This window comes from Manacus candei, unplaced genomic scaffold (genome assembly GCF_025592945.1).
Source record: "Manacus candei isolate 608988 ecotype Guabito, Panama unplaced genomic scaffold, ASM2559294v1 h1tg000040l, whole genome shotgun sequence".
Taxonomy (NCBI): Eukaryota; Metazoa; Chordata; class Aves; order Passeriformes; family Pipridae; genus Manacus; species Manacus candei.
In genome coordinates this window covers 2,237,480-2,261,589 of record NW_026138088.1, presented here as the reverse complement: position 1 = coordinate 2,261,589, position 24,110 = coordinate 2,237,480, and the positions used below count along the sequence as shown (strand labels likewise).

Below are 24,110 nucleotides of genomic sequence, written 5' to 3'. Positions count from 1 at the left end.
CTCAATCCTGGCTGGGCAGGGGCACAAAAGTGGAAACCAGCCAGTTGTTTCCTGGGATTTCAGCTGTCTCAGGTGGAAAAAAAGGCTGTTTAAGGATTCATCCCTTCAGCACTGAAGGGCTGGACTCCAGAAATTCCAATTTTTTCCCCCCAAGTGACCCCAGTTACCTGTGGCAGCGTTTTTCTGCTGGAACTTGGTCAGGTACAAATTCATGCCTTTCCTGAAATCCTGGGAACACACAATGGGATATGTCAGGGCACCTCCCTCCGTGCCACCCTTACACCCAGGAATCAGCCAGGGACAATTACAACCAGTGCTACAATTCCTGCTGTATTCCCCATTATCCCATTTCTCCCGGGTTAATCCCAACAGAGCCCGGATACACTGGGAGAATTTTTCCAAACATGGAATGCACAGATTCAAATTTTTTTTTTTTTTGTTAAAAATCACTGGTTTTAACTGCAAAAAAAAAAAAAGATCTGAAAAGGCCCAGGTGGCTTTTGCAGCCCCATCCCTTCACCTCATCCCCGATGTAGTCGTGCAGCATCCGGATCACGGAGGCTCCCTTGCTGTAGGAAATGGCATCAAATATTTCATCCACCTCGGAGGGATGGCCCACACTGACCTGGGGGAGACAGGAGAGAACTCCCATGAGAGGGATTTCAGCTGCCAGAAGGCTGGATTTTGGTTGTTGTAGAGTTTGGGAGGTGACTTTTCTCCCAAAGAAGGCACGTGCACACCCAGCACTGGGTTGTCTCAGGGGATCTCTGCACCCAGCTAATTAAACTTACTCAGGTATGGCTGGGTTTAGAAGTTAAACACACTTTGAGTTAGGTTTTGGTGTTAAATCTAATAGATTTGGGGTTCTTCCTTCAATCTTTTGGTTCAACACTTGTCCCAAAGTGATAAAACCAGGGGAAATTGTTCAACCCAGGGACAGTGAACACCACACAGGGAGTAAATCCCTCTACAGTGACCTGCTGCACAAAGCAAGGTCGTTTCCCAGCATTTATTCCATCAAGCACTTCTTGGGCCATCAGAACACTCCATCTCTGGGAATTACAAGGGAGTTTTCTTTGGGAAGCAGAGGGAAGCAGAGGGAAGCAGAGGGAAATAGAGGGAAATAGAGGGAAGCAGAGGGAAGCAGAGGGAAATCCCCTTGGTGTAACCACAACTCCAGCTTTCCCTCTGTGGCAGGAATGACTACAAACTTCCCTTTTTAATTACCAGGAAACAATCTTGCCCTGGGGCTAATAAAAACCAGGAAGACAGGCAGGAGGGGAAGCAGGACTCACTTCAATGGGGTGGCTGTTGTCTAAGGCATCGAGCTCCTGGGCCCGTGTGTAGTCAGCAGAGACAAACTGGGTCCAGATGTCGTACTCTGGGAAGCAGTGATCCACACACAGGTACTCAATCCACGAGGCAAAGCCCTCATTCAGCCACAGGTGGGTCCACCATTCCTGGGAAGGCAAAGGAAAGGCCAAAATTCCATTAAGCAGCAAAAAAAATTTAGGTTTGCAGGGTTAACTTAGTGCAGAGCAGAGAGGTGTCACTTGTGAGCACGAATTCACCTCTCTGAAGAATCAGCGGGGCAAGTAGAGCCACCAGCACCCAAAAATTGCCTTCCCCTTAGGTTTTAGGAACTTTACATGGAGGAGAAATTCCCAGAGCCTGGACTAGAGGTCAGAGCAGAGCTGTGGAACAGCCTGGATTAGGGAAAACCCAGCGCCAGGCGAAGCTGCAGGTCCGTGAGGCAGCAAAGCTGCGGGGACACAACGGGGTCTTTCTTCCCCAAATTGTGGGACAGAGAGTTGGTTTGGGGTTTGTTGGTTTGGTTTTTTTTCCTTACATTAAGGAGGAAAACCTGGAATCTCGAGAAATATCCTGAATTATGGAAACCTGAAGCCTGGTGAGCAGTTCAAAAGTTGATCCTCACCAGCCAAAAGCAGGATTTGTTTTTTTAAAGGTAAGAATGTGACAGTGACATTTTAAAATTCTGCCTTTCACTTGAATATTAGTATTTAGTATTAGTATTTAATATTAAAGTGAAGTAGAAAAGGTAAGGAAAAAGGCTATGGATACTGAGGAAGGAAAGACCCTTTTCCATGCTTTAACCACCCATTTTAAATGCAAAAGGGGTGGGTAACTCTGAGTGCCACTGCTCCCTCAGCACAAGGAGCTGGACAGGATCCAGTCCCAAAAACCTCCTGCTTCTCCTCTGAATGAACCACTGCCCCCTGGGAGGGTGGAGTTTCCACAGGGAAAGCTGTGACAAACTCCACTGCTTTATTTTTGGAGTGAAGGCCACCCAATTTTCTTTTACATCTCTGGTGCACCTGTTTTTCCCAGACAAGGCTCCAGCATACCCAGGAATTCTTCACACACCTGGAGTTCTTCTTATTTATCAGAAAAATTGGGATATTGTGCAGGCCAGAAGTGGCAAAGCAAAGCAGAGATGCCACTGAGGTTTTCTCCTCCATTCCCCTCATTAGAGAGGAGGGAAAGTTGATTTTCTTGGAATTATCTAACACTGGAATGCCTTTTCCTATGGCAGAGCTGCATCACAGAAGATAATAACCAACAAGAAAAAGCTCTTAAAGGAAATTTTGGGAAGAGCTAGAGCTTCAAAAGGAAAAGAAAAAGCTGATTTAATGTATGTTTTAGAGGGTTTTGTGAACTTTCTCAGCCCTTTTTGTCCCCAGTTCTCAACAGGTTTGTGGTCACTAATGGAGTGTGAGCATTTCCTGGCATCCCACAGGCTGTCACAGGATGCTGGCTCTCCCTGCTTCCAGCTGTTCAACTCCACTGACAGCTAAAAATACACCACTTCACTACTGCTTTTCCCTGCAAACACTGTGCTGCTCTCACATGGAAGCTGCCACAGGCAGAACTGCCTCCATGGCCCTGGAGAAAAGTCTCCCAAACTCTGCTTTTTTGGTTTAATTAACATTAAAATTAATACTAAAATTCATATTTACGCTGGGTTTGTTTCCCCCTCCATTCACTTACAGTTTAAAGAGTGAAGATTTAGGGCTCAAAATCATTTTTTTTTCACCAAACACCAATTTCTTACTAAAAAAGAACTTCAGAACCTGCGAAATATTTGGATTCCAGCAGGGATTGGAACAGGAATGTCAAATCCAATTCCCAGGGGGAGCTGGAGCCATTTGTTCCCAGCAGAAGCTCTGACAGGTCCAGGGTTGGTTTGAGCACTAAATGGAATTTCTTTACAGGTTTTCACTCTTGCTGCCTCCCACGTGGTTTTATTCCCACTAAAATGAGTTAAATTCCAAACCATCTGGGCATTTGCTCCACATTTATCCCAAGGAATTCACAGGAGTTACTACTGAGGAACTTTTCAGCTGCAAGGATTTGGAATGAGCTGGGACTGCTTGGGATAAAGCCTGACAGGTGGATCATTCCCAGCTGAAAGGAAAACACTGGAATATTGCTAAATTCTAACAAGGGCCACACCCAAACAACTCCAGATTAATTCACCTGGAAAAGACCTAGGAATGTAAAGAACAAAGTGGGAATAAAGCACGGCTTAAATATGACATTTAATTATTTAAAGACGCCCAGCTGCTGTTTGGGGGCACTCAAGCACATTTGGGCATGGAGGATTTGTAGCTGTTCCACAGGATTTGTAGCTGTTACATACCATGGTCACAAGGTTTCCAAACCACTGATGAGCCAGTTCATGTCCCACAACCAGAGCAACCCACTGGCGAGATGAAGAACAGGAATTTTTGGGGTCAATGAGCAGAGCTGTCTCCCTGTGGGGGAGAGAGAGGGAGAACTGAGCCAGGGGGTGGATGAGCCCAGGGGGAAAAAACACAGTCAAAAGCAGGTTAAATCACCTAAATAAGCTAAAAAGTGATCAGCACGACTGAAAAAATAATAATAATAAAAAAAAAAACCAAACCCAAAAGCTACTTCAGCGTAGACATTTGGGAAGTTCCACAGCTTTTGGAATGCTTTGGAGCAGGAATTCCTTATGGCATGCAAGAAGACAAGTGGAAAAAGCCAGGCAGGAGTAAAAGTTCATCCTTTATTTATCAGCCAGCTCGCCTACATAACCTAAGAACCTCAACTGCAGGAGGGATGCACAGCACGTCTGCCCTGCCTCCCTCATTCCCAAAGGAATTCTGGCTCTTCCAAGATGTCTTACACAAGTTTCTCCACTTGTGCTCCCTGAGCCAGGCACAAACCTTCCCCTAGCCCCCAGCAAGGCTTTGGGGGGTCTCTTAAAAACCCCTGGAATGCTGTAATTCCAGGGAAAGCACCTCAGCTGGTGCCTCCCAAAGGGATGGAGCCAACCCAAACTCAGCATAAGGGGGGGAAAATGAACAGCACCGTTAAGCTTCCAAAAATTCCCCTCATCCAGGATAAATACACGTATTTTTCTTTTCCACAGGGAGTAAAATATCAGATTTCATCAGAATTGCAATGAGAAGACAAACAGATTTGAGACCTGGGTTCGAATTTCTGGGTCCATTTTTTGAGGCCAAATCAAAAGCTCGAGCAGAAGGAATTGAAACCATTTCAGGATTTCGGGTCCAGGGCTTACAGGTTGTTTCAAAATGCAGGGAAATCGTTGGGACAACGAGCATGGACAATGGAATGATGTCAAGCCAAAAGTACTTGATCAGAAGGAGGGGAAAAGAAAAAAATCAAACTGAAAAGAAAGGCGAGTTAATGTTTTTGATTTGCTCATCTCCACACGGTTACTCTGTGGGTGTTAAATTTACCAACTTGCCCACGAGGTAAAAGGAGAAACTCTTCCAGCTGTGCCAGTGAGTTTTTTACAGGGGGAAAAAAAAGGGGCCAGGAAAGTTTTCCTGCAGAACAGGCAGTGCTGCCAGACACTTAAAAACCTCACACCCTTGGACAGCACCTGCAAGAGCTGATGTTTTGCCTTCCTAAGCTGTTCAACGCCACCACAATTATCCAAACTGAAGCAAGAACTGAAGGTATTTACTCTGTCTCATTTGGGATGACACCCAGTAATTACAGCTCCCTAAAGCTAATCCAGTTATTCCAAGAATTAGTGAACAAAGAGGGGGAAAGACAGTATTTTAACAGCATACCTATAAGTAACAAGGCCCCAGTTCTCCATGGCACCTTTATAAAATAAATACAAAGGTTTATTGATATTGATACACACACCTCTTCCTAAACGTTTAAAATTCAAATTAAATACAGTTCATCAATAAAGTGAGTTACTTTACCAGCAGCAAAGTCTGCAATAGCTATGAGATCAATTTTAGGAAGAGGGTAAGGAACATTGAAGTAGTCCTTATAAAAAGGCAGAGTTTTAGCAGCAACCTGTAAGAAATAAGAGGAGAAATGTCCTGTTAACTTGGAACTGGGGAAAACTTGGAGAATTCATGATTGAAACTAAGAAAGCAGCACAAAGATTTCTTCCAGCAGCCCCACTCCCAGAGCACAATGGTTTGGAAGACTCCCCATCCCTGCTTTCTCCCAGGCTGTCTCCACCCTCCAGGACTTCTCATCATCTTCGGGCCCAAGTCGAGGTCAGAGAACCAGAACTTCACCAGAAATCAGCAAATCAGAACTTCAGCAGAAATCAGAATTTCATCAGAATTTCGTCAGAACCTCAAATCAGAACTTTAATCAGAGAATCAGCAAATCAGAACTGACTCAGCTGAGTTAACCCACCTGTTTTGGTCGTTGCTTTAGTGCACAACTGAAATTCTCTTTAACGAGCTCAGTCTTTTTGAGCCACCAAAGCAAATCAGAACCGAGTTAAAACCTCATGTTTTGGTCATTACAGACGTTGGTTTGACCACAGTTGAACTTCTCTTTAATATCAAACTCAAGTTTTTTTTAAAAAGCAAATCAGAACTGAGTAAAACCCACGTTTTGGTCATTATAGATATTGGTCAACAACTGAAATTCTGTTTGATATCAAACTCAAGCTCTTAATCACTCTTAATCAACCAGCACGTGGCTTGACATATGCCAAGATTTATTACATATATTATTTATATTTATTATTTTTATATATTTTACACATATCATATACACTTATCACTATTTATTATACATACATTTTTTTAAACCACCAGGTTTGTCCAACCTGTTCAGGTTTTGTGCACATAAAAGCAAATCAGAACTGAGTCAAAACCCATGTTTTGGTCACTGTAGACATTGGTCCACAACTGAAATTCTGTTTGATATCAAACTCTTTAAGCCATTAAAGCAAATCAGAACTGAGTCAAACCCCATGTTTTGGTCACGGCAGACATTGGTCCACAACTGAAATTCTGTTTGATATCAAACTCAAACTCTTTAAGCCATAAAAGCAAATCAGAACTGAGCCAAACCCCGTGGTTTGGTCACTGCAGACACTGGTTTGCCCACAGCTGAAATTCTGGTTAATATGGAGCTCAGCCTCTTCGAGCCACTAAAATCACCCACAAACCCCACGGATTTGGGCGACAGAGCAGAGTGACCAGAGCAGAGGCGTGTCCAGGGATCCCTCCTGGACCCCAGGCCCCTCTGAGCTCATTTACCTCCAAGGCAAACTTTCCTTGCTCCGCTTTGCCCACGGGGGTGTAGACCCGGACCAGGACCCCGTCCTGGGATCGCGCCTCCACGAAGTCGTACTCGCCCACCACGAAGGCCACCAGGTACGTGGACATCACGGGGGTCCTGGCGAACTTCACCTCCACCAGGTTCTCGTCGTCCGGGTAGGGCTTCCTGTCCACCACGTTCTGGGGGGGCAGAGGGACAGAGGGACAGAGGGACAGAGGGACAGAGGGACAGAGGGAGAGCCGTCAAGTCTTTTTTGGGGGAAGCGAAACCGGGATTACGCAACGTTGTTCCATCCTCGTGAGTCACGCAGGGAAGATGGAAGGGGGTTAAGGTTTAAAGTCCAGGCCACGGCGTGGTTCTGCAGTTATTAAAATGCCCTGTCCAACCTGGAGATATTGTATATTGTAAAAACATACAAGATATCAGAGAATCACAGAATCAGCTGGGTTGGAAAGGACCTCCGAGATCATCCAGTCCAACCCTTGATCCAACCCCGCTGTGGTTCCCAGCCCATGGCACTGATGCCACATCCAGTCTGTCCTTAAACACCTCCAGGGATGGAGAATCCACCCCCTCCCTGGGCAGCCCATTCCAGTGGCTGAGCACCCTCTCTGCAAAGAAATTCTTTCTAATCTCCAACCTAAACCTCCCCTGGCACAGCTGCAGACCCAGCCCTCTTGTCTTGCTGATGGGAAAAGAGACCAACCCCCCCCTGGCTCCCCCCTCCTGGCAGGGAGTTGCAGAGAGTGAGGAGGTCTCCCCTGAGCCTCCTCTTCTCCAGGCTGAGCCCCCCCAGCTCCCTCAGCCTCTCCTCACAGCACTTGTGCTCCAGTCCCTTCCCCAGCCTCGTTGCTCTCCTCTGGACCTGCTCCAGCCCCTCCATGTCCTTCCTGAGCTGAGGGCCCAGAGCTGGACACAGCACTCCAGGGGTGGCCTCACCAGTGCTGAGTCCAGGGGCAGAATCACTTCCCTGGACCTGTTGGCCACCCTGTTCCTGAGCCAGGCCAGGATCCATTGGCCTTCTTGTCCCCCTGGGCACACTCTGGCTCACATTCAGCTTCTTGTCAAGTTATAAGTTGTATTCCATTATTTCCAAAGCATCTGTCCTTCAAAACCAGCACTGCTCCCATCCTAGGGAGGCTCCAGCTTTTGCTTGAAACACAAACCTTCCCTTGAAACAGAAACTTTCACTTGAAACAGGAACCACGTGGTCAAGGCCAGGCCAGACTTTACAGGTAACTCTCAACGTTAGGAATAAAAAAAAAAAAAATAAAGTCTATTTTTAAACTGACTCTTCTCCAGCAACATCATCTAAAAATATGTGCAGGCAGCAAACTAAAAATGCCCATTTTGTGACAGAGGTACTTCTGCTTCCACATTTCATCCCAGTCCTGGACAGAAATTCTCCAGAGCAGGAAACTCTCTGATTTATCTCAAGTGCTTCTGGGTAACACACAAAGGACTTTTCCCCAGCCACTCTTAATCAACCAGCACGTGGCTTGACATATGCCAAGATTTATTATTTATTACATATATATTATTTATATTTATTATTTTTATATATATTTAATATATTTTTATATATTTTACACATATTATATATACTTACCACTATTTATTATATATTTTTTTTTTTAAACCACCAGGTTTGTCCAACCTGTTCAGGTTTTGTGCACCTGACATCAAATACCACTTTGTTTCAAAGCTCTCTGCATTTATTGCTCCTTAGCAATAGCAAGGCAGCCTGTATTCCTAATTCTGTTACCAAGACACATTATTAATTATCAATTAAGCAGCTGGTGTTATCACAGCTTTATTTAAAACACTGTTTATTTGCACATCAAGGACTCACCATATTTGACAAAGCTACTCTGTCTTTAGGAACCACCAAAGAAATATCAAATGTTGCCTTAATAGCAGGTTCATCCCAGCAAGGGAAAGCTCTGCGAGCATCAGTAGCCTGAAAAAAGAGCATTAAATAAATAAATCACAGGAGATTGTGGCAGCAAAACACACAAATTCAGCTTATTTTGGGGCAAGAAGTGGGTGAATCACAGACACTCTTGACCTCTCTGCATCAGAGCATTTTATTCTTATTTCACCCTCGGCTTGAAAAAATAAAAGCAGTTGAAAAGGCCTCTGTGCTCTGATGGAATTGTACAGTCTGAGGGAAATTTAGCAGAGTCATGAGAGGAGCAAAGCTCAGTCATGTGAAAGCACAGAGGGCACCCAGGCGTTCACAGGCCCTGCACACACGACCACCTATTTATATTCCATCAGCCCGCTCCCAAAAAACCCTCTGCCCCTGGCAGGGAAGGGCTGCCTGCTTTATGTAAGCAGGAGGATCACTCTGGAATTGCAATCTGGAGTCAAATCCTGCCATTTTGGTGGGGTTTTACATAACAGGGCCGGGCCGTGGCTCACGTTTGGGATGTCGGGGAGATAAAACACAGCAGCCCCGTTAAAGAAAGATTAAAGTGCTTCACAAAAGGAGGTTTCAAGAGGTATCTGAGCATGTCTAAATCATGAGATGTTCCTGAGCACTGCAGTTCCTGCATGGCTGGGATGCATCCCACAGCAGCACCAGCCCTGCCTGGGGGATTGGCACAGCCCCAATTTCCTGACCCCGAGGCCGCAGCGTAAAGGCTGTTTAAATTTGAGTAAAAAATAATGAAATTCACCCAGAGGGGAGAGATAAAGGCAGGAAAACTGTGCCTTTGCCTCTTCCAAGCATAAATCCCCCCTGAAAGCAGCAGTGCAGCCCGTACCTCGAACTGAGTGACAGCAGCGTAGCGGGTGTCTCCGGTGGGGGTGGTGTATTTACTCCGGTAAAAACCTTTCATTTTATCATTCAGCTCCCCTACAAAGTCTATCTTTAGTGTCCCTGTCCCTGCAACACAAACAGAGGGGGGGGCTGTTACTGGATTGTGCCAAACAGAGCATGGATTTGGTCTGGACCACCAGGCCCCTTCGGCTCCTCTCCGTCCCTCCCGTGCCAGCCCCCCACAAACCCTCCACTCTCCCCAGATAAACTCCAGGAGAGCAAAGCCAGGCTCCCCACAGATTTTTAGGATTGCTACCAGAGGCTGCTGCAGGGCTCAGTCTCACCTTCTAAGCAGAAAGCACAACCAGGAGAGACCAACCTTAAGCCATTCCCAAAGTCTGATCCTCTAATCCTCACTTTAAAGTTGGCACAAATATAGGATATAAGCAATAACGGCATCCTGTGGAATCCACTACAAAGCCAAGATGGAGCTGTGGCAGTGCTCAAGCTCATAAGTCAATTAGTCTCAGGATTTATTCTGCCCTTGATGTCTCAGTGCAAAAGGGGAAACCTGAGCCTGCCCAGAGCAGCAGCCAAGATCCCATAGAACCAAACATTCCTGCTTGATCATCCCAGAATTTCCTATTTGTATTTACCCAGATGAAATAAAACTGGTTTATTTAAACTGAGGAGCTGTTTCAACCCACGGGCTCCTCAGAGCAAGAAACTGCAGCAGTTGCAGAAGAATCCAAACATCGAAGGTGAGGAAAATCCTGCAGTAATTCCAATGAGCTCAGGAGGGAACAGCTCAGGAGGAATAACAGGAACAGCTCCTGCCTCCCAAGGGCAGGAAAACAATCAGAGCCGCCTCAGGTGTTGGCAGGAAATACCACCCTCAGTGACACAACATTTCCAGTTCCAGAGGCTCCCAAAGTGACCCACGGTGGGCACATCCACAGGGAGCACCACACCCTCACTGGGGAACTTCAGGGAAGGCAGAGCTGTCCCACTCCAGCTTTTCCAAGTGCAAACCCCTCAGACCCAGGGCTGGAGGCAGCAGGAAGCAGGGGAATGGCTCCTACCTTTCTGCAGGGTACTGGGAAAGGAGAGAGTAACCTTTTCATCCTCGTTTTGGTAGTTGAACCCCGTGGCGTGAACCTCTGGAACAGAAAACATTTCCTTGGTCAGAGGCTGCCCCAGAGAGGGGTTTGTACTCAGGAACGTTTAGGTTAGAATAATAAAACATTTAAAATTCACTGAATCAGCTGAACCCAACATGCTGCAGCTCCAGAGCAAATCAATGGAGGTTCTGAATAATCCATAATTCAACGTGAGGAAGCAAAGGAACACCCTCATGCTCAGAATTCCATGGCAGGGAAAGCTTCTGCCGAGCCCAGGAATGAAAGGTGAGCTGATAAATGATAAACCTGCAGCAAGAACAGGACACCAGGAATGCTGGGAACAGCTGCCACAATCCTGACAAATGGTGAAATATTGCACCAAAATTCCCCTCAATATTAAACACTTCCATCAGTGCAGCACGACTCTTAATAATTATCCCAAACAAGATGCTTAGGATTTATTTACCCAATCTGTGGCTCTCACTTGGAAAAGCACATTAATCTCCACAGCAGGGCAGGAGGGGGGGGTTGCTTGGATTTAACCACAAAATAAAACACAATGTTGGTTTTATTTAAAAAGTGACTTCAGAAGCAGAGTCCACCTTTGGAGTTCCTGTCCTGCTCAGCAAAGGGATCCCAAATCCACCCCAAAATGCAGCAGTTTGGTATTTACACAGCACTGGAACTATTTGTGGATGCAAACATCCAAACTATGAGGCCAAGCTGGAGAGACAGGGGGAGGGAACCTCCCCAGAATTAAAGTGTCCTGAAGCTCCACAGAGCCAGGAGAGAGCACCTGGTGTTGTTTCCTCCTTCCTAACTCAGGTCCCACTTGCTGCCTCCAACATGATGTGGATCCATATGATCCTTCAGCCAAAAAAAACCTGGAATAGCTATGCAGGACCTCACTTTGCAAGTTCTGCTCCCTGTGTCGTTCAACCACTGCAAAAACCCTTGAGAAATTATCTTTAAGAACCTTAAATCTGCTCCAAAGCAGCTGAGAAATGGTTTCTGCAGCAGCATCTTCCACTGCTAAACTTGGACACAACAACAGGCTTTTCATCCTAAAAGGAAAACTTGCCACTCAACCAACTTCTTGAATGACAAAGCTGGTTTGCAACAACAATTTCAGTCACAAAAGGACTTGTTTTCCACACTCAGGTATCACTCCAAGCACCCAGGTGTTGGGTTTCAGCCTCAGCACACTCCAGGATGTTCAGCTGAGCTGTTCCACAAGTGACAAAGGGAACTGGAAACATGCTTTTATTGTTCTAAAGTTTCAAGTGCTGTTTATTCTGGAATAGTGTGATTTCAGCCTTAAACCCCTGCTCCCAGAGCACATAAATGCAGGAGCTGCAGGAATAAATTAGTTTTAAGTACAGGTTTCACTGAGCTCTGCTCAGGGTTTAATCTGAGTTAACCACCGTGCTGGGGTGCAGGACACAGACAGGGCTCAAATAACACAGAAATAGCTGCAAAAAATACAGAGTAGAAACAAATGCAGGGGGAAAAAATCCTCCACAGGATCAAGCAGAAGAACTTTAGACTCCTGATCCGTGCTGAGGAGTTCCAAGATTTTGAAAATCAACTTTAAGATGGATGAGATGGAGCATTTAAAGCAGAATCCATGCCAAGGGCACCCAACTGCCAGGAAACAGTGGGAAAAGAGCACCAAAAATAAGGGTTTGGCTTTTCTTCTTGTAACTCTGGGGGTATTGAGGCAGAAAAGGAAGATTTTCAGGAGAACAGTCCTTATGTGCAAGGTGTTAATCTGAAGTGGGCTTCCAGCAGCAGAGAGGAGCTGGTTGCTGACTCCATCCTTCAGATCCCAGGAATTTTGAGCCCGAGTCCACCAGACAACAAACCTGTTGTTCTGCAGCAGCATGTGGGTGCCCTGGGTCAGAGGGAAGGACTGGCTGGATTCCTGCTGGGAAGTTGGGAGCCTGGAGGGCTCCTGCTGCTGCTGGACGAGCTGCAGGTTGTGGTCAGAGGGTAAGTGAACACCTGAGAGAGGCTGGATAAGGATCAGCTCAGGAATGCAGCAACACTTCCCCCCCCCAGTGGATTTTTAAAAGGACCACAGCAAACCATAAACATTTTTATCTTTTTTACAAGGATCTGATAGGGGAGACAAACCCCAGCAGGATTTCAGGAGCAACGTTCCAACCTCCCCAAACTGAGGAGTGCAGAGGAATGTGTGTTATGTGCAGCTTCTGCCAAAGGTTGACAATGGATATCAAGTTTCCCCCTCCTCCTCTCCCAAATGTGAAGTGCTCTTAAGTGTGTTTGAATTTGCAGCTCTGCTACTTTATGAGCTTTTTAACCTGTAGCAGGAAAGGCAGAGCTGAACATCACCAGGGTTAGGAGGTGAAGGCCTTCAGGGTTTTCTTACTCAAAGCAGCTCCTCACACATCAAATTCCAAAGCAAAAGAACATAAATGAAAGATTCAAAGCTACATTTTTTTTTGTGTGTTGTTTAAACTGACTACTCAGTGCCAATAATTTAATCCAGAGCAAAAGACCCATGGAAAACCATCAACAATACTTTTTGTTCGAGTTTAAGAGGACTGCTTCTAACAAAGATGTGATTGCAGCAAAGGGCTGTGTGAATTCCTACCAGTGGAATACAAAAGCTCCTGAAGAGAACAGCCCAGTTTTGGCAGCCTGCAAACTTTGGAGAGTTTGGCACTGCAAGGTTGCAAGTTAATCACTAGCACATTAGTGCACAGTCTGGGCTGAGCTGCATGAGAAAAATCAAAAGCTGCTGCTCCGTGGGGTTTTTTTTGGGGGGGAAAAAGAAAAAAAGAAAAAAAAAAGCCTAAAAAATTGCATCCCAGAACTTGGAGCACTGCACTTCAAATTCTACAACAGCTCTTGCAATAAATCCCAGGCCTGCCACAGAGAACTTCCTGCAGCTGCACAGTGACCAGAGGGAGCCATCGATTACTGATCCCAATTCCTGGGCTCTGTCACTTCCAGTCGTGGCTCCCAGCCAAGGGCTTCAAGCAAAGGCAAATCTGGACTCGAAGCCAAGAGGAAAGATGGAATTTTTTCAAGTGGCCCTCGATCCATGGCATGGAGAAGTCACAGGCAATTAAGGTATGGTGGCTTAACGACCCTGCATTCCCAGGGGAGCTGCAGGGGCTGGGAGCACTCTGGCTTCCCTACTGCAAATTAAACTGTTTGCTTAAACCCTCCCTGTGCTGACCCAGCACTCCCTGTCCCCCAGTTCCCAGGAACCCTAATGCTTCCAAGCCCTTTCCATGAGATTCAACCTGTAAAATCCTAAAACATATTCTCATGCATCAGATATTCCCAACTGGTCCAGGCCAAGGCAGCCCAGCTCTCCCTAAAAACCTGCATTAAACCCCTGTCACATCGAGTCCTCTCCAGAGAAAAAAGGATGAAGGTGAGATTTTCCTACAACAAACAAACATTCACCACTGGTTCAAACAACTCCAGACTGTCACAGGCAGCAGCAGCAGTCGGCTTTGCCACCTGGCCCCAGGTGGGAATTCATGTTCCCATTCCCTTCCTTCCACTGGAATTCCCACACAACCACCAGGAGCAGGAAGGTGCCTTTTTTTTTGTTCCCCTTGTGGAGGCAGTTTCCTGATGCACTTGGCTGCTCAGCAGGGCCAGCAGGAATGCCAGGAGAAGGGAGGGAGGGAGGAGAGATACTCAGCTCTCCACGAGTACTACTGATTTTTAGGGAGGGTTTTTTTGGGGTTGCCTCTTTTTTCAAACACCACCCGAGGCTCTGCTGTAACCAACATCCCACAGTGGGAAGGGAAAGGCCAAAAGAATGAGTTCTGGCCCTAAAGCCTCTTAAAGGTTGAAGTACAACCCAAAGTTGTACTTTGGGTTATTATTCCTGCTGAACAAACACCGCTCCTGCTGCCTGGGATTTCCTACGTGGAGCTGCCAACTGCTGCCCTCCAAGCACCTCTAAAATGGAAAAGCTGCTTCAGATCCCCCCCAGAATCCGAGGAGATTCCAAGCCAAAGACAACCTAATTCACTCCCTCCATCACAGTTTCACAGCTGCCTGGAGGAGACATTCACAGGAAGCTCAAACTCCTTCGCATTCAGCGAGTCTGAAACTCAATCCCTTCAAACTCCACTTGCTTGGGAATGTCTTTGCAGTTCCTCATTCAGCTCAGCCAAGGCAACCATCTGGGCACAGGCAGTGCAGCACGTGCACACCTAAAAGCCAAAGATGCAGCAGAAATGCTAAAAAACAGCTTCTGGGGGAAAAAAAAAACCCAACCCAATCCCAATGACTCCTTATAATCAGTGGGAGGAGCAGCTCCAGCAACGGAAAACTTGGTGTTTGGAGCAGTTTTGTTCCATTACAGAATTCCTGGCACACACAGAGCAAATCCACAACCCCCACTTGACAAATCCCTGCACCAGTTTGATGATGAAACAGGATTTTTCTGCTCCCAAGTCCTGAGTAATCAATCCCCCCCCAGTCTGTTCCTCGCTGGATGGGGGATTACACAGCAAAATTCTTTACTTTGACTTTAAAGCTGCAGATCCTCCCTCAGCTTCCAGACAAATGTTGGGCAATAATCTGATTTCCCTGCAAATCTGCATTAAAATTCCAAAGGCCAAGTCCTCCCCTCTGCTGTATCCACCTCTAGAAGGTGAATAGGGGGACAAGGAGCCCACTCAGGATTAGGAAGAATTATTAGGAAAATAAATAACTATTCTGCACAAAAATCAACAGATCACCTCCTGAAACAAAGGACAGGGATCTTTTCCCCACACCTACTTTTTGGGACAGAATCACACTTGAAAGGAGATGAGTGACTGATCATGTTTTACCTTTTCTCAAACTGCAGCCAAGAGTGAGACAAATTCTCCCCCACTGAGACACAGAACCAAGAGGTAACAATTCTCCACTAGGGAAGAATTTTAAAGGAGATTTAAAGAGCTTTAAAGGAGGAAACACCCCTAACTTCTCACTCCTTTTCACACACACTCTCCAGGCAGCTGGTAGCAGGCTCACCTAAGGAATTAAATCCCAACCAAGTGGCTGATATTTCTGTGGCTTCCCTGGACCACATTTCATCCCGAGTTTTTGAGAGCAGTTATACAATTACCATCCCAAAGCTGGGCACAATAGGAGCATTACTGAGACTGACTGGAGCTGTATCAACAGGTGCCAGCAAACACCCTGCCAATTCCATGCAATTTTCCTCCCAAAGCCATTACACTGCTTGGCACCTTCCCAACCCCAGAGATATGTTTTAACCCCCTGAAGCCTGGGGATAATTACAGTGAACGTGCAGCAAGGCCACACCTGGAGCATTTATGACAGCACAGCTTGTGAGGGCCTGAGTGCTGCACTCAAACCCCTGTGTGTGCAGAGAGCCACACTCAGGGCTATCCAAAAAAACCAGAATGAAGGAATTTAAGCCACATAAACTCAATTCCAGCACCCTTTGGTTTAAGTCTCTGTTAAGCTCAACTATTAATACTTTCAAGTTACAAAAGATCTTCTCTATTTTATGTATTTTTTTCTGATTTGGCTGGCAAGAGATTTTAATTCCCAGGTACTTTTCCCTTCTACTCTCATTTTCTCAATGGTAAAATAAGCCATTCCCAGGGGGTTGGGCCTGTGGCAGGGAACAGACTCCAGGTGCACTCTGCTCTTACTACCCCTCGTTATCTCCTCTTTCCTCAGGATCAGGAATAGCTCCAGCAGTGCTTGGCAACACCCTGCTCCCAGCCAGCTCCCTGGGGAAGGCTGGGAACGTTGGAGTGCCAGGGTACAACCCAGAGCACGTAGGGCACAGCTCTCCACTCTCTCCCTGCAGGGATGGGGTGGCCCAGCTCCAGGCCCCTCAGTCATTCCCTTCCCTCTGGCTGTGCCGGCGCTTCCTGAGCTGAGCTGGGCTTTTCCAAACACACCCTCCCAAAGCTGCTTCCTCGGGACACTTCCTCACCTCTGCTGCACCCAGACAGCCCTCTGCTTGCCCTAATATTATATCAAAAGTAACAGAAGTCAAAGCCATTTAAATGCAAAGACTTGTTGCAGACAGTCCACTCGGAACCCCGGGATGGTTTGGGTTGGAAGGGACCTCAAAAGCCACGGGCAGGGACTCCTTCCAAAGAGCTGCTGGGCTTGAAAAAGCAAATGCTCCAGTAAAAAAAAACCAGGAAGGCTTTGATCACTGTTAGACCATTCATGGAGCTTATTTTGCACACCTCCTTCATTTTGTGCTTCAGCTGCTAAAACCCTTTTTGTGTTTGCAAATCTCCTCAAAATGCAGCTGGGGAAGTCAATGACTCCAGCTGAGTGTTACCAACAGGCACTGCTGCTCCCATTTCCCCAAGAACTTCCAGCCTCCCACTGGGCTGGATCCCAATCCTTGTCTCCTCCACACAACCACCCTTTTCCCTGTTGCCCTACACTCAGAACATCCTGCTAAGTGACAACTAAGTGTCTTCTGTACTTCCCAAATCCTTCCCCATTTCCTTCTGCAGGGTGTTATCAATACATTCCTTATCTAATCCCTGTCATGGATTTTGTCAATATTCCCAAATCCACAGGTACAGATCACGTTCAAACCAGTGTCAGGTCACAGTGTCAAACCAGCCCAACATCCTTTGCCTCCAACCCTCGGGCACAATGGAGCAGAACAAATACCTCTGGCTTGTTCCCAGTTATGTTTGCTCAATAAACACTATTAAAGGTTTATACTTTTTGACAAATATAACTATCAGTGCACCTTCCCAGCTCCTGCAGTGGTGTCCCATCAAGATTTCAGGGAGGCTTGAGGGAACCTCTTTAACGTAATGCAAATGGCAGTGAGGAAGTGAGATAAGGAATTCTGAGCTTATCAAATGTTATGTAACAGTGGAATCAAAGTCGCTGGCCGTTGGCAGCAGCTCTCAGAACACCTGGAATGGGAAGGATCCTCATCCCTACCTTCGTCCCCTTCCGGCGCGTAGGAAGCCGTGATGATGTCGATGTCGGCGCAGTTCATCACGATTTGGTTGGTCGCATTTTTCACCTGGAAGAGAAATTCCGTGAGCACCAGGAGGAAAAGCTCCCCGGGGTAGGCATTCCCACCTCCCATCCATCCCAGGAGCCCTCCACCAGGCGTCTGAGGGGGAATTTGGTGGCCAGGAGCCGTGAGGAAGCACTTGGGACACGCGCGCTCGATCCGTGCTCAGCCACCCCAGGCCTACTTATCCCACCATAAATTATTGAAGGGAATGAACTGCCGGGTAAAAAGGGGTCTGAAAGCCTGACAATAGAGCCCTTGTACACGCCTGGCAATCCAAGAGCAATGAAAAACGGATGGAGAGCCCATCACCTCCCCTGGAGATGATCTATGGGAGACCAGGGCAGAAACCTGGGGCGGGAGATGAGCAGAGACACAACCCCTGGGGGTGCTCGACACTGTGAGCACTTCCGAGGTTAAAAACATCTGCCAGGAGATTCTCCTTCCCCTTTCCCTGTGAGCTTCCCTCCTGCCAGCTCTTGGCTCCACACGCTCTGCTTTATTTACCCAGCGCCAGCTCCCGGCGTAGGAATCAACTGTGGGGCTGTGCCAGCTCTCTGTTTGAATGCAGAGGAATTCCAATGAAATATAAATTAATTACAAAGGGGTAAAATATTTGGGAGTTGAAGAGGGAATTATTTAGAAATCGATGGCTGTAACCACTAGAATGGTCACGCTGGATGGAGCTGGGGATCCTGCTAGTCCTGCACACGATTTCGAGCAGGAGACAAGAGCAGTTCCTTAAATAAAGGAGTAAAAGTTCCTGTAACAGCCAACTAGATTTAACATGTGCACGAAGAAGCTGCTTCCCACCCCAGAGTGAGCTCCTCAGAGCACAAGGACTTCCACCCCTTTCTTTTTCTTCACTGTTATAACCTCAAAATGCCCGTTAACACCCGGATCCATCGTTCCGGGTATCCGTGTCTGAACAGGGCAGGAACCAACTGGAACTGCCTCCAGCTCTGGGGTCCCAGTACAGGAGGGACAGGGAGCTGCTGGAGCGAATCCAGGGGAGGAAACATCCAGAGGGATGGAGCAGCTCTGCTGGGAGGAAAGACTGGGAAAATTGGGATTGTTCGGCCTGGTGAAGAGAAGCTCTGGGGTGACCTGACTGTGGCCTTCCAGGACCTGAAGGGAACTTACAGGAAAGATGGAGAGAGACTATTTAGGAGGGTCTGGAGTGACAGGACACAGAGAATGGCTTCCCACTGCCGGAAGGCAGGGTTAGATGGGATATTGGGAAGAAATCCTTCCCTGGGAGGGTGGAAAAGCCCTGGCACAGGTTGCCCAGAGAAGCTGTGGCTGCCCCATCCCTGCAAGGGTCTGAGGCCAGGTTGGACAGGGCTTGGAGCAACCTGATCTAATGGAAGGTGTTCCTGCATGGAACTGGATGGTTCTAAAGGTGCCTCCCAACCCACACCACTCCAGGATTCTCCCTGCAGTGGCAGCTGGTTCCCCTGGGCCAGGAGCTGCTCCGTGTGCCCAGCCCAGCTCGCCCCGCTGGCATCTCCATGGAAACGGGTTTATGGCATGGAAAGGCACCATAAAAAGCTCAGGTATCCCAGCTGGAGCAGACACTTCTCCCTCTGCCATCAGGGCCTGGGATCTGGGCGAGGAGGAGCCGGAAGCAGAGATTCCGTGCGGAGCCGCTCCAGCCGGGAATGGTCCCTTAGTCATGTGGGACAGAAAAACCAGATTCCAGCCCAGGCACTGATAAGGAGGCTTAAGAAATTTCAATGTGTAACTTAATAGGTGTGTTCCCACATCCATCTGCGAGCCAAAGGGCTCCCACCAGCTCTTCCAGGGAGATCCAAAGCCCACAGAGGGTGGGGAACACACACCAGCCTGACCGGGAGCTCCTTTCCAACCTCAGACACCAACCTGGCTCCTGAAGCAAATCCCTCTGGTTTACTCCCAACCATGGGACTGTCTGATTTCCTAAACAAAGGTTTAAAGGTGTAATTATTAGTGCATCATTCCAAGCCCTGCAGTGGTGTCACACCAAGAGGTGCAGCAGAGCCACGTTGCCTCTTTATGGAATTAAACCCAACAAACCCAACCTGGTTCTGAAAACAAAAGCACAAAACGAGCAACTGCAACAGCTGAGGTGAGAGAGAGTAGATTTGATGCTTCTAGCAAAGATTTATAACCTGAAACCTTATTTTTTTTTTCACCAGTTCTGTGCCCACGAAACTGAACAACTGCAACACTCCCTCAAGAGCAAAATCAGAGCCCAACAGTTTTTATCACAATATTAGGGTTTGGGGTTTTTCAAGGTCCTCTAAAACACAATAAAATCAGAATGAGAAAAGCTTTTTATAAATGTCTGGAGACCTTTATTCAATCTATAAATCCAAATCTCTCTGGATTCGGAGTTCAAGATGCATTAAGAGCTGTCCAAATTGCAGACAATGTGGGTTTAACAATAGGCTTGATCTTTAAAAAACAGCCTCTTCCGAGGACACAACTTTCAGTGGAGCACTGTGCCTGCAAAATAAGAAAGTTTAGGTTTAAGCAGAGACAATTCAGAGGCTCCTTGGAAAGAAAAATCACCTACTTTTAGGATTTTTTTTTCCTTACTTCCTACCAATATCAAGCCAGTTTTACAACCAGGAAACACCTCGAGGGACTAAAGGAACCAGCAGGCTAAAAAAAAAAAGCTTATCCTCCGCCTCCCAAAAAAAACCAAGGGTGAAATTCATGGTGCAGGCAGGAACTGTGACAGTGGGGTGGCCCAGCCCCTTCTGAGGCTCCCAGAATTGAGTTCAGAGGGGAAAAGGAGCTTTCCTGTTGCCACCCGGGCTCCAGCCTGAGCCTCCTCCCTCTGAGCCACTAAAATCCTGAAGCACAGGCACACCTGTGAGAACAAAAACAGGACCAGAACCCGCCCAACATACTTAACTTATGACCACCTGATGTCACAAGAACCTGCAGCTGAATTGCTGCAGACACCAGGGACAGCCTGGAATGAATCCATGTGTTTTGCTGGAAGTGATACCTGGGAACTGCTTTTTATCCCAGACAGATGTTCTGCCCCTGGAGTGATTTTCATGAATGAAATCGTATTAAAGGGCAAAAAAAAAAAAGGCATCTTTCTGCATAAGGTATAAGCAATTACCCAGGTGAATATGTGGGACTGTCACCCTGCTTCACCTTGCCCTAGAACATAATAAATGTACTCTTCAGCAAGGAGAGGTTAATCAAGGGAAGAGCAATATCTAAATGCCCACAACGAGCAGCTCTGCCCAGGGTTGGCACTTAAAACTCAGATGAACCACCAGGAAATATCTGAAATAAAGGAATATAAACCTCTGGCTTTTGATGAAACTCCAGTAAATTCATCAGAATTCAAATACTTGTTGAGCTCAGCCAGGCACAGACACCAGGGGGGAGGAAAATCCCAGCCAACAGGAGGTAACAGCTGAAGTTCCCCCCCCAGAAGTTTCCCAAGGTAACATCATCTGATGGCAGAAGAGCTAAAAATGTTGATTATTTGGCTCTGCCAAACAGGACTCGAAGATTTTCATCAGAGCAGGAAAAGGGTTTGATGGAAAAACCTTCCTGGGACATCAGGAACAGGGACTTGAACGGCTCCAGTGGAATGCCAGCCTACCTGAAATACAGGATGAGGTGCATCCAAAGAGATCTCCCGGAGTCAAAACTAATTCTGCAGAGCCACAGACACGACCAGATAATTCAATTCTTGACACACAGCCCCACAGCCCTTTTCTAAAAGCAGCATTGTAACAAGCACGTGTGTTTTCAGCAATTTACTCTCTAAAAATAGACAACTAAAATTACCTCGCTTGTGTTCCAGGGTGTATCTGTCTAAGAATTTAAACCTGAGAGAAGAGATTTTATTAATCTGCATCTCCAGCAAATTTCTGGGAGCCGAGGGGTAAAATTAGCAATGCCAGGACTGATTGGCCCACTGGAAAAAATTCCCTTCATTCCAAAGAGCATCCAGCCCCTGGGTGGCTCTCACACGTGGTGCAGAGGTGTCAAATTCACACAGCCAAGTAAATCCCTTTGTACATGAGCACTGCAGCCTCCCAGCCTTGGGAATTACAGGGCTGGAAGAGCCCTTCTGGGGGGGGAGAAAGGCAAGACACCCCTATTTTTGAGTTGAGAGCCCTGAGGCATTGGCTTTGAAGCACCAGATTTGAACACTCAGCTCGGTACCTTTAACTCTTAAAAGCAGGTTTAATTTCACTTGCTGGAAGTGCAAATTCAGGTTTAATTTCACTTGCTGGAAGTGCAAATTCGGGTTTAATTTTCACTTGCTGGAAATGCAAATTCGGGTTTAATTTCATGTGCCTGAAATGCAAGTTACAACACAGGATAACACAACCATGTATTATTTATCCTGGACAACTTCCCCTCTCCCCAGGAGACACCGAGCACAAATACTACACCCATCAAGCTTCATTTTTCAAGGATTACACACAAAGAGTGTCACAATTAATCTTTAACTGGCAGCCAGCAGGATCAGACTATACATTCCTTAGGCTGGCACACAGTGCATAATCAACCTATAAAAAGCAACAGATACAGGTTAAACATTGCTAAATATACCCTAAGATACATGAAAGGGACTGCAAAAGATATTTAAAAGAGCTGTGTACCTCGGGTTGTAAATTCTTTATAAGATAAGTTGTTTTGCAACCAAGAAACTCCTCAGAGTAGTTTCCAGTGAGAGAAATGAATCACCCCACCACACTCTCCAGGGTAAGGGAGTTTATCCACAGGGAAATACCAGGAAGTTGGGAGACAAGTGTGTACCCTTCTGGAGCTCTGCCCCCTGTGCCAGGCAGGTGATTGTTCAGAGTGTTAAGAACTCGAATTTTAAGAGATTAAAACCTTCAGGAGGGCAGCTGTTTTGTTTCTGTTGGTGGTTACTCATGTTTGTGGTGCTGCAGAGCACAAGGGCCACACATCCCCTCTTTGTTCCAGCCCTGCCAAGGAGCCAAAAGCAGAGTGGAAAAAAAAAAAAAAGTTGCCCTTCCCTGAGTAACCCGAGTGCCCTGCACTGATAACCAGGCCTTGGAACGGCTCAATCTCAGCCCAGCAGATGAACACAGCAAATGAACTTATTTCCACCCAGAAAAATCGTCATTGTGCTCGTTCAGAACCGTCCCCACGCCCTCAGCAAATCGAGTTCAAACGCTCCAAGATGACATAAGGGGCAGAACAATCACAGGAGTGTGAGCAGGCGCTGCTGGGACTCTCCCACATCCACGCTTTGTCCCAGCTGGGATGAGGGATCCTTGGGAAACAGTTCATTTAAGGATTTTGGGGGTTTTCAACAGTGATAAATGGGAATTATGTACTGTCAGTTTATGTAATTGTTACACAACTCTACGGGCTTCAAAAAAAAAAATAAATATTCATATGAGCACTAATTATATTATTTAAAAATCTTGACTAACCGGACAAGATTTAATAGATGGGTCACCAAATACTTCCCAAGCACAGCTCCAAAAGGCTACAGAATTAAACTGTCAGAGAGACAGATTTCAGTCCCACTCCTTTATCCAGAAACAAGCAATACTGGACAGAAGGCCAGTTCCTGACCTGAACACCAGAAATGCCACAATAAACCACAAACAGGTATCGCTCCTTTTTAAGGCCTCGAGATCAATCTGGTCTGATCTTTTGGATCATGAAAGGTTTTACCCTCTGCAGATTACCTGGAGTTGCCATAGAAGTGCAACATTTATTACTGTGGCCTAAAGACAGAATGCTTTAAGTTATTTATAGGTGCTAAAGCCACCACAAGTGTCCTGCCCCAAAGCCAAGGCTGCAACACTTGTTTAGGGCTCGAGTTGAAAGACCAAAATTCTACACAGAGGGTTGCAAATCCTATTACTGGTGTGAGTAAGAATGATCAAGTGTTTACTTGTAATACCTTGACTAAACATCACAGCCTGCACTAATTCCACTCTGCTCTTAAAGATGTAAAACAACAGAGCAAACAAATCGCTTCTGATGCACGGAAATGAAAAGTATTCCCCTTTTTTGGGGGGTTAATCTGGTGTCAAAGTGTCAGAACTCACCCCATGGGTCAGAAAGCATCTCTGGTTTAAGTCCTTGACGTGGATTATGGCTTGTCCAGCCATAATCAAACTGGACTGGAGCTGAGGGGCTGGTAACTATTGACTGGCTACAGGAAAACAACAGCTGGATCTTCAAGAGGAAGCAGCACATGTGTTTCCCTACCCAAAATCTGGAAAATTCAAAGTTTGTGGCTCAGCACAAAATCCCTTTTGCCTCAATGAACGCACAATGATGCCAAGCTTTGCTGAAAGCAGGACATCTCTGCTGAGCTCCCCTCCACCAGGTGCAGGTAGAAAGGGCCAACAGGTCCTTCCCTGAAGCAGTTTGACCCCAAAAGCACACAGATGTCTTTTTGTTTCCTACACTCAAGCCCAGCTCAATAAGAACATGCTCACAGTCACTGTTCTCTGTTCAGGGGGCCGTTCCTGTCCATGCAGCACTGTGGGTGAGCTGGTTGTTCTTCTCCCCATGGAGGTGCAGAGCAGTTGCCCTCTCCTTTTCTGGAATTGTGCCTTCCCTGTGCTCTGCAGCCACAGCAAACCTCTCCAGGGAGACTTCCAGCCTGAGCCAGGCAGGTGAAGGCTGACCC

General features: G+C 46.7%; 1 protein-coding gene across 3 annotated transcripts in view; it reads right to left on the bottom strand.

Annotated features, from left to right (window-relative positions):
• NPEPPS (aminopeptidase puromycin sensitive) overlaps nt 1-24,110 on the bottom strand; it is a 41,754-nt gene that overhangs the window by 15,439 nt on the left and 2,205 nt on the right. For all 3 annotated transcript variants that reach the window (XM_051794830.1, XM_051794831.1, XM_051794832.1), the window contains exons 2-12: nt 17,386-17,470; nt 10,408-10,485; nt 9,330-9,451; nt 8,414-8,521; nt 6,540-6,740; nt 5,232-5,328; nt 5,091-5,124; nt 3,662-3,776; nt 1,296-1,460; nt 521-625; nt 168-228 (exon numbers count right to left, since the gene is read on the bottom strand). In XM_051794830.1, the coding sequence (XP_051650790.1) occupies nt 168-228; nt 521-625; nt 1,296-1,460; nt 3,662-3,776; nt 5,091-5,124; nt 5,232-5,328; nt 6,540-6,740; nt 8,414-8,521; nt 9,330-9,451; nt 10,408-10,485; nt 17,386-17,470 (1,171 nt within the window). The remainder of the gene's footprint in view (nt 1-167; nt 229-520; nt 626-1,295; nt 1,461-3,661; nt 3,777-5,090; nt 5,125-5,231; nt 5,329-6,539; nt 6,741-8,413; nt 8,522-9,329; nt 9,452-10,407; nt 10,486-17,385; nt 17,471-24,110) is intronic.